The 15261-nt window shown below is 39.5% G+C and overlaps 1 protein-coding gene across 1 annotated transcript in view; it reads right to left on the bottom strand.

Annotated features, from left to right (window-relative positions):
* Window positions 1-13192: 13192 nt before the first annotated feature.
* Window positions 13193-15261, bottom strand: part of LOC115789362 (alpha-1,6-mannosylglycoprotein 6-beta-N-acetylglucosaminyltransferase B-like) — a 125405-nt gene continuing 123336 nt past the window's right edge. The window contains 3 exon segments of the mRNA XM_030742750.1: window positions 13193-13348; window positions 13350-13422; window positions 14511-14794. Coding sequence (XP_030598610.1) covers window positions 13223-13348; window positions 13350-13422; window positions 14511-14794 — 483 coding nt within the window. The 3' untranslated portion in view covers window positions 13193-13222.

Raw genomic sequence — 15261 nt, 5'->3', positions numbered from 1 at the left:
TGGAAACGACTCCTCTTAATTCCGCACTGGTGACTGAATTGACCTTGAGTCTTATTTTCAAATGTATTTGTTCTGATGCATGTCAGTCTTGGAGGTCACAGTTAACAAGAGTCAGCTGTTCTTGTTGGCAGACTCTTCTGTGACAAATAACCCATTAGCACCATTAGCTGTGGAGGTGGTTTGTACAGGAAAATCTTAACCCGGCTTACCCAACAATTAGATGCCGAACACAGTCAAACTGTTTTTCCACATTTTGAATGGCATAAAATGTTAAAGCTATTTCTTTAATGTTCACCTTTAAAAACAAAACAAAAAACAACTCATATTTACCAGTAAATGAACAAAGACTGCCTTGATGCAGTGAAGATAAAACAGTTTTTAGGTCAAATGTTGTTGAGGTGTCTTTGACTAAACATGCAAAATTTGGCTGAAGAGCTTGAAGCTTTTTGAAGTCTGCTGACTTAGAATGTTTGCATATGTATATTAGATCTGTTTATAATATAGATTTACATATATATTTTTATTGTTACAGTCTACTGTCAGATGGAGTACATATTTGTGATTGTAGGATCTTTTGAAAATATTCTGCTGTGCAAACATTTTAGAAAAATGTAAATGATGAAAACTGGTGTTACTGGTGTCACCTGCACCATCTTCATCTCACTTTTCTCAGGCTGTTTCCAGACCGCGTCAGCTGAATGTGCATTGCAGTATTCTTGGTCGAAAACAATGAGCTTCATTCACTGTTATTATAGTTTTTGTATTTTCTAATTAGTTTTTGTTTCGTTTTGATTTTTTTGTTTTAATTCAGTTTCATTTCAGTTGGTTTCCAGAGGTTTGAAAACATTCAGTTTTAGTTTAGTTTTTATTAGCTTCTGTTAGTTTTAGTCTTTTTAATGATTAATGTACAGAGGGCATATGCCAAAGGCAACATTTCAGTCTATCAGTATAGGTATTATGATAAAAACGCTGAACTTGTGAAAGCTTGTGAAAGCTTTATTTGTATGTATGTGACAAATAAAGCTTTCTTTCAAAAAAAAAAAATCTGGAGTGGTGGCCTAGGGGAAAAGAAGAGGGTACATCACTGAGAGGACCCTGGTTCAAATCCTCGGGCTGGCATCACTGTGGGTCCCTGAGCAAGCCCACCCCCCCAGGTTGCTCCCCGGGCGCCCTTTGGCTGCCCCTGCTCCATGCTGTGCTGTGTGTACTACATACTCCATGTGTGTGATGGGTTAAATGCAGAGAATGAATTTCACTGCATGTATATGTATGTGACAAATAAAGCCTTCCTTCTTTCTTTCTTCTTTCTTTCTTTCAAAGCAGTTGACTCACGGTCTCAACAACAAACATATCCATCAAAGACTCACCAGGCAAGTTGTGATCATGTTTGTTTGTTCTTTTTAAACCAAATTAACAAATCCTAAAAGTGGGAATATTTCTACTATATTTCAGTTTTATTTTTAAGTTATTTTTAGTTATCTGAAATATTTTTGTTTCAAATCTGGTTTTACTTAGTTTTTTTTTTCCTTCCCATTTTTGGCCACAGCAGCTTTTGTGACAGTGGAGAGAGACAGGAAATGGGGGAAAGACAACGGGGAAGACACGCGGGCAAATCGGCGCCGGGTCGGGATGCGAACCCACGCCGCCCGCACCGCAACGTGGCGTGTGTATGTGGTCGCCAGCTTCACCACTAAGCCACCCAGGCGCCCTACTTTTGAGTTAGTTTTAGTGAACTATAATAACCGTCCTCATTCATATTTTCTATTCATAACTATTTCAAAACTTTTCTAGTTGTGCATAAAATAAAAAATATAGACAATGACACCCTCCCCCACACACAAAAGGACACCATGAACCACTCTTCAAAAACGTAGTTTCTTTTTTGCTGTTCTTTCACGAGCACCAGCTGAATGTTACTCTGCAGTTAGCAATTTATTTACCATTTTATCACTGAATTTGCCTAACTGTGCTGTGACCACTACTGCTGCCTTTTTGAATGAGGTTCTTTCCTATTTCTTGCTATTCCTCTCTCACTCTGCCTCTTATTCATCCTCTTCCTCATTACCGCAGCTCCCGAGGGATCCTAATCAGTTTAAGCTGGCCTCACCTACACCAGCTAAGAAAGCGGATGGGGGAAGGAAGGAAGGAAGACACACATAGAGAGGGACGGATGGAGGAAAAAATAAATAATTGAAAGAAGAGTGTAGGCGAGAGATAGGCAAGAAAAAAAGAAATTGTTAGAAAGGAGATAAGAGTGGAGGGCTGCTGTGGTGAGGTTGGGCAGGTACAAAGATGTAAGCAATGCATTAAAAAATATAAGCACATGCATATGTGCACGCACACCCCTGGTTAGGTGCTCTGCGCATAGCTTGTTACACACTGCTTTGAGCTGCACACGGCCTGCTTTCTCATTTATAGATGATGGGGGGAAAGAAAGCTAGGGGATGTGCTAGAGAAAAGAGAGGGAGTGGGATTTTCTCTCCCTTTCTCACCTGTTCACCTGGGGCATTTGCCATTGATTTGCTTCTTTTTAAATATTTGAGTGGCTCTTTATTTACACACCGCTTTATTTATTCAGGCTCACGTCGATGCTCAGGAGGAGTCAGCCAATTACCTATGCATTATTGACGAGGATAGTTTCAGTCTCTTGTGGCTACAGTCTCCTCCTCCTTTTCTACTTCTTTCCATCTTCTAACCTTTCCTTTCTTACAATTACATCTCCTACTACTTCATTCCTCCCACTCTTTTCTTTTCCTAAACATTTCTTTCCTTCTCCAGATTTAGAACAGTTTAATTGTCTTTTATCTCTGTTATCTTCCATTTTTTTCATTCTCCCACTCTGCTGGGTTTGGACATATTTAAATACAAAACAAGAGTGATGAGAGCCCCATCACACCATGTCATAAATTAACAATGACTAATACATACGCACAATACATTAACAGCTTTCTTTTATTCTCAGTGTCTATCAACCCTGGCTTTCAAGCACACTTGAGGTTCAAATCCCTAATCCCTGCATCAATTCACTTCTAGATTTGTATTCACTGTGTATACTGGCACATTTGCAGCACTACTATTCAAAGGAACTTCATCATTTCAAATCAGAGACACGCAAAGGTGTCCTTAGATGGCCAGACTAGTCTAGAAGAAAAGGGGCAAAACATTTCAATGTAGCTAAGCTGTTCTTTATGGTAGTACTAGCTCTGTATTTCCTGACAGCTGAGGTTTTCTTTCATTTGGAACTTCAACACATTTCCCCCATATATACCATTTAACATGCACATATATACACATTTTTTGTGTTTGGAGGCCTAAATTTACTGTTATTCTTCTTCTTCTTAAATCCGTCTGCAGTTTGAGACCTAATCGCTGATGGAATGTGACAGTGAATGACATGAACATCCACAGCTGCAGGATGGAGTTTTTTTTTTTTTTTTTTTTGGTGTTTATTTATTTGGAAAGCGCGCACAGGCAAGAAGACGAGGCAGTCCAGGCAAGGAGCAGCCAATTAAATGTAAAATAATACATCAGACGTGCATCAGAACAATGATAAAATGCCTTAAAGAGAGGCGCTAAAGCAGCTTTTTTCAGATCAAATGAGGGACCACATCAAAGCCCATTATAAGATAACTAAGGGTTATTTGAACTTGTGACTTATGCACAGCCAAATCTAAGAATTAAAAAGAAAAAAAAAATGGAACTTGAAATTAGTCTCACAGGTCCCTTTAGGCATCATTTTCAGTGTGGAGGGTTAATGTTGTGAAACAGTGCCTCATTACCAAAGCTGCGATCTTTTCCTAACAAGGTCTCAGACAGAAGCCAAACCAAAACCGTATTTCCTGAATGACAGACTTGTGATTTGTCTGACCGTCACCACTCCCGCCACTTTCAGATGGGACTGTTTGCTCTCAGCTACCAAGATTGCTGCAGCTGGTGCATCAGAGCACAAATGCCAAAGGACACCTTCATAATGCCAGAGGCTTCTGACAAAACTGTACTATTTAATACCCTATGATGAGAACAGGTTGTCAGCACCAATACAGACTGTCCACAGTTCAGTAGTACACTTGGCATGTGTTGCTAGTTCAAGCTGTTGCATTCATCTGCAAGTGCTGAGGGAAAGCTGCAGTTATTCATGACTGAGTTACCACTGACTGATTCTGAGGCTTTCAGTCTCCCAACAATGGTTTCTGATGTAAGCGTGGAGGTTTCTACTACTAAAAGCTACAGATCTGGTCAGTAAAATACACTGTAGTCAATCTGAATGTTCATGCACTGTAAACCTTCAGTGAATCCATGCATATTTAAACACAAACCAAGGGCTTCCAAGTGTGAATTATCTGTATTGGCACAGCAGGGGAGTTTCTTTACAGAAGGAGAGAGTGGGATAACAGCGCATCAGAGGTGAACAGGAAATTGGCGAGCTCCACCTTGATATGAAAAGCCCAGCGGGGATCTGACCACATGACTAAAAGCTCTAGATACATCCTTCTCCCCTACTTCAAAAGGAAGTCGGCTTCATTAAAGTGCTGTGCAAGAAAACACTGGAAAAGTGCTACAAAGAGATGAGTGTTTGTCTTTACATCTGTAGGCGAGCTCACACTTACAAAATGCACACTCATAAAAAAGCTTCCTCTTTCTTTCACACATTAAAACAGCAATGTGTCTATAGCCTCATTCACGTATCTGAAACGAAACGCAAAGAAATGGAAAGGCTAATATGGATGTACAATCAGAGGTTTCAGTGTGTAGAGGTGAGAACCAGAGGAAGCAGTAATTAAGTCAGTCTACAGTGGCTACAATGTACAGATAAAATGTTTGCTGGGCAAATTGGACCTCAGAGAGCTTCCAGAAAAATGACACACAAAAACTGCAAAATACAGAGAACAAGAGGAGAAGGGAAGAAAAGGGGAAGAAATGAGAGTTTGGATTTAGGCTGAAAGCTGACTTGTCTTTGTGTGTTTTCAGAGTAAGACTTTGTGTGTTTGTGGTATAATAATAATTTGATAAAGGCCATTATGAATTCCGGCAGAGATGTAAAGACTGTAAATAATTATGTGTGTGTGCAGGCTACTGTGAAACACGTCTGTCAAACTCATGTCAAACTGAAGCTGAATAATGGCAGGTTCTGACAAACATGCTTCCCATGAATTATATATTTATTATCGTCATTGCTCAGTAATTATTCAGCTGTGTACATCAATCTGTTCCTGTACTGATTATTATTGTTTAAACTGAATAAATAATATGCTTGGATGTGGTTCAATTCAAATTTCTTAAAGCTGACAGACCAAATAGGACTGATAACAAGCTCTTAATGCTGCTTTGTAGATACAGTCGCCCACACAGCCTGGGAACACTGAAAACAGGCAGTGACAGAAATACGACTGAGACACTGATGTGGACCGAACAGACACACAAGGTACATTTGTTCACATACTGCACTTTGTATAATTCTGAGGTAGCTAGGCTTAGCTTAAATATGTTTATTTGATCCTTTATACATTTGACAGGGTTATGTAATTAATATTCCACTACATTTACTTGGCAGCTGTAATTACTTACCGGTCAGCTATTGGTCAGCTGGCTACTGAAAAGTAATTTCCATCCAGGTTCTCCCCGATTCGTCCTGAGGAGGCTGCAATGTCCGTTTTGTCTGACCAACAATGTGAAACATAAAGATATTCAGTTTACAATATTATTAATAGAAAAGTGCTGCAAAAATTCACATTGAAGAAACAATTCGATCATTCATTCATTCATTATTTGATTAATGAAATAACTGTCAGTGAATTTTGTGTTTAATCTTTTAAGCTCTTTAAAAAAGACTTTGACATTTGTACACACTCTTCAGAAATATCTGAAAATATGCGACAAACTTTTATCGCTTGTGGTTTTTCCAATAAAAATCAGCTGCCTTTTAATGAATTCTTCCTCCCTCCTTTAAAAATCCAAGACTCTCTGAATATGTGAATATTTTTTATTTTTGCTGTCAACCATTCGATAAAATCTCCAATAAAGAATCAAAGTTTGTTGTGAGCCAGTGTTTGTGAAATTCAAGCATCAAGTTTGCATATTACACTTTGTATACGTCCCAGGATCTATTATTTCCAAACTTTCCATTCAGTCATGGATGTGCAACGCTGCATATTGCATGAAGGGTACTTCAGACAAACTGAAGAATCTGCGCGAGTCTAAAATCTCTGGAATCTCCAGATACCATTTAACAAACCGCTGATCTAAACTGAAGACAGAGTCAGCGACTGCATGGCTTATTTTTCCAACTCCAATTCAGAAAACAACACTTTGCTTGATTTTTTTTCATATTGTATGAGAAAGTTTGCCAATATTCAATGTAAAACATAACTTTACTACCCCCCCCCCACACCAAACCCCCCCCCCCCCCCACCCCCCCCCCCCCCACCCCCCCCCCCCCCCCCCCCCCCACACCCCACCCCCCCCCCCCCCCCCCCCCCCCCCCCCCCCCCCCCCCCCCCCCCCCCCCCCCCCCCCCCCCCCCCCCCCCCCCCCCCCCCCCCCCCCCCCCCCCCCAAAAAAAAAATCTGTTCTTGAAATAATAAAAAAAGTGAAACATTGTCACCATAATTCACAATTCTAGCTTGTATCTCATTAATACACAAGAAAAATATGCAACAATGCAACACTCACAATTCAAGAAGCCAGAACCTGTTTGTCTTGTAGGCCTGAGCTACAAAAGATGGACTTATTCAGGTCACTTCAGTGTTAAAGCTGGGTTTTCAGTGTTATGAAAGCTGTTGGAATACATTGCTGTGGTAACTCATGCTGCACACCTAAACTTCTCCGGAGCAGGTAAACAGGAGGCAAGTGTTTTAATAGAGTCTAAAATGTTTGTCTGTCCTTGATGAGCATCAGTAAGAAATAAAGATTCTTAGGAACAACTTTATTCTCTTATTTTATTGTTCTATATGCCTTAATATCCATCCATCCATCCCAGCTGACATAGGGCGAGAGGAAGGGTACACCTTAATGCCTTAATATATGATCCTAAAATAAGGCACCTACTTGGGGACCTTATATCAAATTTGCATGAAGTATAAGCCATGCTTAAATTCAGGTTTTTTGTTTTTTATATTTAGTCTTCAGGCTCCTCTCAGACCATTAAACACCAGCGGGCTGCAGCTGAAACTCTAAAATCTTGTGCTCATCTAAATATTATTTTAATGGAATAACAATTGTAATCCAGCTGATTCTTCTGTACCTTAATGCGCCTCCTGTGCATTGATGTTCTTTTAGGTTACACAGTCAGCATTTTTCAAATAGGCAAGCCTATTAATGTAGTAGGTTTCCCACTCTTTGCATAAAGCGCACACAGAACCCCAGTTCCAAAAAAGGTGCTTGCTGTGTAAACAGAATGCAATCATTTTCAAATCTCATGAATCCACATTTTATTCACAGCAGAACAAATAAAACATCAAAAGTTTAAAGCAAGAAAATGTACCACTTTGAAAACTGTATTGTGTGTTAAACTTCTTCATATTGTATTTTAATGTTAGTTTCATCTTCTTTGTAAAAGAAGATAAAACTCTGCGCCGCTCTGCTGCACATAAGTAAGGGAGTTTTTCCTTCCCACTGTCGCCAAGTGCTGCTCATAGGGGGTCATTTTTGACTGTTGGGTTTTCTCTGTATTATTGTAGGGTCTTTACCCGCAATACAAAGCGCCTTGAGACGACTGTTTGTTGTGAATTGGTGCTATATAAATAAACTGAATTGAATTGAACTGAATAAGTAGACTGTGTTTGTGCGCATGTAGCAAGATTGATAAAGACTGACAAACCCTGGGTTAATTTATTGAGTTGATGATCACCTTCAGGTGACTGCTTAGCCTGATTGCCAATCTCAGGGTAATTAAGCCAAATAAAGGACAAATATCCTGGATATGTCAAACTTGTTTCTAGCACATGGCCCGGTTTTCCACAACCAATGACAAAATGATGATTATTAAAGGAGTTAGCAGTAATTTTCCTACCTTTGATTAATAAATTAATTGACTCATCACCTCCATTTCAGTCACATTTGCTTAGAAACTTAAATAAATAATGGGCATTAAAACTTGGTCTGGTGTTGAATGTCAACAAACCATCACTAACACAGCAAAAGAAGACGCAACAAAAACACAATACAACCAGTAACAAGAAAAAAAAAAAATACAAGAAGGTCAGTTGCACGAGCCATTTCATACAGTTTCCCACTATACATATTAAGTATAATGATGACCTGAACACAGAGAGAACAAAAAGCAGCATCAGAAACATTTTTTAGTGTTTTGTCACACGCGAGGCTCCTTTAAACAGGAAGGCAGGTGAACTGTGTTCAGTGAAGGAGCTTTGATTAGGCATCACCCTTGGTGATCAGCCATTCTCAGAGTAAATGTTTCCCACTGCGGATTTGCATCTCTGGTTAAAAAAATGATTCTGCCTGCCTACTGCTATCACATCTTTACCTTTTGAAGTCATCATAGAACAGTAACATCATCTTACTAAAGCAGCAATGAAATGTCTTTGTGTCGATTTATTTCATAATAAAATGGCTGGAGATGACATTGGAACACACTTATTGCATGTAGTTTGTTTATTGTGCTTCAGTCTGCTCAAGTGTTTATTTTGTGGAGCCTTCAGCTAAGATTCATTGTGGATACTGAAAACATTCTGCTCAAAATGTATCCCGAGGGCATTCAGAAGAATCCTGTTACTGCAGGCTCATGCTGTGTAGGTATCGTCTCTCTCTCTCTTACACACACACACACACACACACACACCACACACACACACACACACACACACACACACACACACACACACACACACACACACTTGTGTCCTTCAGATCCAAGTCAAGGTTTTTTGTTGATGGAGGTCCTCCAAAGAATCAGGAAATGCAGCTCTTGGAAAAAAAAAAAGTCTCCATCTAGTTACTAAGCAGTCATGTGTTAAGTTTGAATGTCACCCCGAGAGCAGAGAAACACTATTAGAGATGAAAGCTCTGAGTTTACTGGCTCAGATTAATATCTGATGGCTTTAATAAAACTATGCTCAGCCTTCAGTGGTTCAGTTTTACATGTCTGTGTATGCCCATATCAAGACATGGTCCCTGTCACTGACACTATTAGTTGATATCAAACTCAGACGGTAACATCATCTCAAATTAATTGCAATTACTTATACCTCACATTAGGTAAATATGAATCATATTGATATTGAACATTTTGCATTTCATTTAAATAATTTACTTAAGTCTTTGCCTTTTGTGAAGGTGGAACTAGTGTGAGGTTGATATATTGCAGCTGGTCTAGGTGTAGATGGAAATGTAAATTTCTTATAACACATTTATCTTCTTCTTCTTTTTGCTTACCATGGCCAGAATCTTTCTTTAAACTATCTGTTCATTAAGGGATCTGTGACTTATTGGAGTCACGCCCCAGATGACACAATCTGGCATCCAGCACATTATCCATGTGAAATCGTCCTCTTTTTAAACCTTTTTTTTCAGTACAAATTAAACAAACAAGCTGCTGATGTGAATCGGTGCTGGTTCTTTAGGTGAATTTGTTCAGCTTTAATAGAGTCAGCTTATCGCTTTCCTGGTTTTCCAGTCTATGCTATGAAAGTTAGCTTAGCATACAGCTTCATATTGAATGGACTGTTATGAGAGTGGAAATAGTTATTTTTTATATACCTCCAAGTATATATCATTTGTCCAATATGACCTGCTCCATTAATCCCTTAAAGTTCAGCACATAGGGTGACAGCAGAACACCAAAGAAATAAAAACAACATATCCAGGCACTATTGTGTTTTCTTCAAAACCTTTTAGCCAAGCAAATGCGCTTAGCTCTAGTGCTCAGCTTTTACTTCATGTGAATGACTTAATTTATGATGTGACATCTTCAGACATTATGCTCATAGATGTGACTGGAACCTCTCCACTGGCTGCAGCCCACGCGGATCTGTGTCCATGGAGCGAAAGAAGTGATTTTCTGCACAGGGCCTAAGTGCTTTTTTATGATCATTGTAAATATTTCACTCAAGAAGATGGATGAATTGCTGAGGGGAAATGTATTCATTGTAATTGGAATTGGCTCTGGTGTTAAATTGAAATCACGGCGAGCTGGTGAATGTGATGACATTTTTTTCCCCCCGTGCTAGTACAGGTCAATGAGGATTTGATGAATCTACGTTGGCATTCACACCTTTGATTTATTATTCATTGAATTCTGCATTAGTCACTGGGATTCAGACCAACAACACTGCTGTACCTCTAATTACACACACAACCGTTACATATGACACACTGTCATAATCTGATAGTTAAAATGTGTGTCTGGTAATCAGATCGAGCATGATCAAAAAGAACAAAATGCATTAGTTCCTATTATTTCTAAATAAAGACGCACCAGACTGAAATATCTTTTCCTCCCAGTGCTATCTTCAACCTGAAGATATGTTTGTGAAAGTCAAAATTAATGTTGGTTGGTATTTATTTTCATTAGCCATTCAATGTATTAGCATTTAGAAATGTTAGAGTCATTCCTGCTCTAAAATCATATTGCTTGCCTACACAGGGACTCATTGGAAATGGTGCATTCATATAATCTGCTATAATGTTTCAGATTTTATCTCAATGACAATAGAATAAAAATATTTCTAGTGCTGCTGCACATTGAAGGCATTCAGCTGAAACATCAAGTGCTGCTACAGGCAATGAAATGTACAGTGCCAAGAAGATTTTCATTTCTACCTACAATAATTCATATATACTCAAAGTGATTTTGAATGCAGCCACTGTTATTTTTTTCGTCAACAAACTACACAATGTATGTAAGTAATAATTTTCAGCTTGAATATTTCATTCAACAGCTGATATGTGAGTTAATTAGACAATGACCCAATGTATGTAATGTACAGTTTGATTTTACTTTTTATAAGAAGCATCTGTGGGTGTGAACCACACCTGACAAAAAAGCTATTTTTGGAGACTTTCAATAAGACCAGAAAGTGTCTAAAGATAAGTGGATATTCACCTTTAGTCAGAGCACATGGGGTGGATCTGACAGTGTCAACAAAACTACCAACACAGTAGTTTTTGGAGGGCTGCACATAACTTTAAAATAACAAATAGCAGCTAATGTGAGCAAAAAGATTCAGACTGCATGCTTCTCCAAGACAACCAACAATTCTACTGAAAAATTCTACTGCCGTGTGCAGCATTCGGCCCGGTGACTCTCAGAATGAAGAAAAACATCAATTATTGACATTTGTTATTAAGTGTGATAAGTAGATACAGTTCTAAGTAAATACCATTTCTCGCTCTTGTAGCATTGTTGCTGTTATTAGCTACGGCTCAGATGTTTGCGTATTTACACTGATGTAATCATTTTTTGATTTTCAAATTAACCGAGTGAAATGAAATCAGATTCTTCAATCAGTCAGGCCGACTGAAATTTAACTCTTTAATGCAGCATCTTCTTTCCCCCTCTGTTATGTGCTACCTCACTTCTTACAGACATCTCTGAACTGTTCTGGCTGTTAGCTTTATGTGAATAAGGTCACATCTCCCCTAGAAGTGGATGAAGAGATGGAAATCTGGATGAATGCAATTGGTGGGATGATTTTAACAGATGTGACTAGGAGTAACCCTCCAGCCTAATAAATAATAATAACCTAATAAAGGTAGGAAGAATGTAAGTAAAGACCAGAGACAATACAAAACCCACATTAGCACTTTGATCCATTCTGACTTTTTTATTTTCAGATCTTTCCATCATAAAAGCCCAGAGGACTTTTTAAAAATCCAGTTGAAAGCTCTAAAGGCTTATTTATTGAAAAATAATCTTGTGCCCTTTATCTTTGTCCTCTTTTCTCCTCTTTCGTTTTCTGACCAGAGATGATTGCATTGAGTGATGTTGCCTTAGACTTGGGTTTCAGTCTGATAAATTATTCTGTCCATCATAGGAGGAGGGGAGAAAAAGCTTGGGAGATAACTTGGTTGTCCATCATCCTTTGTCCATGTGCAGAGAGGAGATTGGATATTGACCTGAGCTTGCCTTCTCCTAGCCAAAATATTGAAGACTTTGTCATGGAATGACAGTGTAGTCCCAATACTCTGCAGTCACATGCTTTAAAGGGTATATTTTCAAAACTGAAACTCCTTATGTTTGTGGGATACAATTCCAAAAAAAATGAAATGTGTACGATATTACCAGTCAGCATCTTGCAGAAAGTATTTTTTTTTTGTTTTTGTGACTGTCTTTACAGCTTTGGGATGTTAACCCAGTCTCTGCCCATCTACCTCCTTTTTTTTAGATGACACCTGGAATCACTCGAATGCGGTTTTAAAAAGGCTGTGGGTACTTTGAACATGTAACACATGTGAACCATTCGCAGAGCAGCTCCTGCACCACTTAAACCTTTCTAATTAATGTAAATGGCTACACGAGGTGTCAGAACAACATGTCAGTGGTGTGTATGCTTTGCAGACATCCGCTCTGCATTTGTAAAAATAGGCAAGTGTCTAATTATATTTTTTCAAGGTTGGTGTGTGCAGTCCTTTAGCACAGAATAGAGTCATAAAATGCTTGTTTTTTTGTTTTTTTTTTGTTTTTTTTAAATGAAACTACTGCTTAACAATTATTTTGCCAGGACCAGCTGGCATTTGCTTACTTGTACCTTAAAGGGTCTTGTGTAGTCTATGGATGCCAGTTACCCATATCACAGAAACTGTGAAAAAACATTACGTTTCACATCACTGTGCTAAAAAAACTGAAGGCAACACAATACCATGATTGAAAGCTCAGTGTTTTGCTTACTTTGCCTGTGAGTCATTTAGCTCTATACTGCAGGTGAGCTGCAGGTGTAGCCAGTAAAAGGTGCATTCCAAGGACCATCTGCTTCTCGAACGGTCCACATGTTATGTGTTCAGTGTAGCCAGTGTCCCCAGTCTGTTGCAGTATAACAGTTGTTATAACAACTACAGTCATCAAAAATCCTCACATACAACTCAGATTCTCTTCCAGTGTAAAGTCTTCAAATCCATGCATGCTTCTTCATTGTGATCCTACATTTATTTGTGGAGAGAGGCTGGCTTTCTGCACCCACAGGCAATATGTCACAGATAACACCCCCCCCCCCCCCCCCCCCCCCCCATTTTTGTCCATTTCTTTCTGTCTCCTTCACGTGTTCTGTCATTATAGACAGTCCCTGCACAGCGCCACCTGCCCGTGGCGGAAGTCCCTGCAGGGGCAAAGACGTCTGTACTTAGGGGAGCGTCCTGCACAGCTGAATAGTAGGGGTTCCCTCTGAAGGCCACACTCCCCGCCGCATCACCGAGAAGGCTGGCAGGATGTGGTTAACCTCAGAGTCTACCACTTCACACTGTATGTCCAGCCTGGGGGGTGAAAAGAGCAACAGATGTCTAAAATAAGAGTTTACTGGAATTCATCATATAGAAAATATAAATAATAAAAGCTTCTGTTTTATCTGAGACATGTAAACAGGAAAGTGAAACTGGAATAACCTCAAAATAAATGGGAAGCAGAAAGGAATGGAAAAGAGTTCACCACTTTAATCACGAAGGGGAGAAATTGAAGAAAGCGAAGACGCTATGGGGAAGTTGGAAAAACTATGAAGCAGGTATGAGATGTCAGCTTGAAAAGACAACGTGAGTCAGAAAACAAACCTGAGCTACTAGGAGAAGAAGAGAGAGAAACAAAGAAGAGCGGCACTGTAAACCAAGACAGAGAAAAGCGGAACAGAAAAAAATACTCAAAGGATGAAGTAAGAGCAGAGAAAAGGAGTTAAAGCTGAAAGCAGTCAGGAGGGAAATGCTCGGAGGAGAGACTCAAACGCCAACAGGATTTCGTCTTGGAGCTTACAAAAAGGAACGTCTGAAAGTGAAGTTTCTGTTCAGCAGCCAGGGCCTGGTACAGTGAACTAAATAATCATCAGAGTCACACTAAGGTCAGAGCTGGCCTAAACTCTACTTAGTGTCAATCTGCAGTTTATGTAGTTTTTAAGTCTTAATCACTTACAAAATCCTGTTCTAATTTGTTATGTAAAAACTCTGAGAATAAACCTGTTTTCCATCTTGGCCATTTCAGTAGCGTCACACCCTGTAATCAGAACCACCCGTGTCAACATGTTTAGTCATCCATCCTTCAGAAACAGATATTATTACAAGGAGTCTTTTAGATCCGTATTCTTTGTTCAATTTGTGTGACATACCCAATTTTATTCCTAAAGATAAAATATGAACAACTGCTTGTTTGTTTCAAGTCCTCCTTGACAGACAGCGTTTCAACCACAGATGGTACTCCAAGGTAAAGCTGACAATGTATGATGAGTTGTTACTCAGTTGTAGGGGTGGAGTGTTTGATAAGGAAAGCTTGAATGTTGGGACTAAACACTTAATTAAAGTTGGCTAGTTTGGCACTTTGTTTACATGTAGCTTCATTACATTACTCTCAGCTGACCTACCCGCGCAGAGCCTCCTTGTTGTTGATGAAGCGAAAGTGAGCAGGTTCACAGATGAAACCAGCTGACTGGCAGGCCTCCACACAAGACTGGCCCTCTTGAGATACAAGCAGCCTGAGGGAGCTGAGAGGAGGCCAGGCAGTGGGAGCTGTCATATTGGATGCCCAGCCAAGAGCTGTAGTGTTGGCCAGGGGCACAAACAGAGGTCCCATCATCCTGCTGCCACCAGCAGACCCCTTTCTTGAGAGGTTGGCTGGAATGAAGGGAGGCTCTGGGGCACAGAAATCCTGTAGGTAACTATATGAATTAAGTTGCACAATCAAGCAATTGTGACACTGTAAAATATTGCTAAAGTAAATAAACTTGTGTCACTTATTGTCTTCACAGGCCTTTCAGTAAAGTGACACCTGCTAACTTCGGCTTCCTGTTTTTGAACAGTTCTTTATAAGGTGCTGCTCCACTGTCACAGTTACAGGCTATATCCCATACTGTAACAACGTTCACACAGGTTGCTCTAAACTGTGCCTACAGCAAGAAGCACAGAATCTGCAGCTTGTCAGGAGAACAGTAGCAACAGCTTCAGTCCTTTATTTGTGTGGTCTATACAAGATGCCTTAATTATGAGTGTAGGTCACTCAATCCTCTGCCTTAAGGCATCCAAGCACGTGCTTTTATCAAGTGCAACACAGTTACTGTAGTTATCTGCAGTTATGCTGGTAAAATGAAAGTGAATAGATTTGAAGAGAACATGCAT

The sequence above is a fragment of the Archocentrus centrarchus genome, chromosome 1 (genome assembly GCF_007364275.1).
Source record: "Archocentrus centrarchus isolate MPI-CPG fArcCen1 chromosome 1, fArcCen1, whole genome shotgun sequence".
Lineage (NCBI taxonomy): Eukaryota > Metazoa > Chordata > Actinopteri > Cichliformes > Cichlidae > Archocentrus > Archocentrus centrarchus.
The sequence above is the reverse complement of the archived record's forward strand: the minus strand, read 5'-3'. Positions and strand labels throughout refer to the sequence as shown.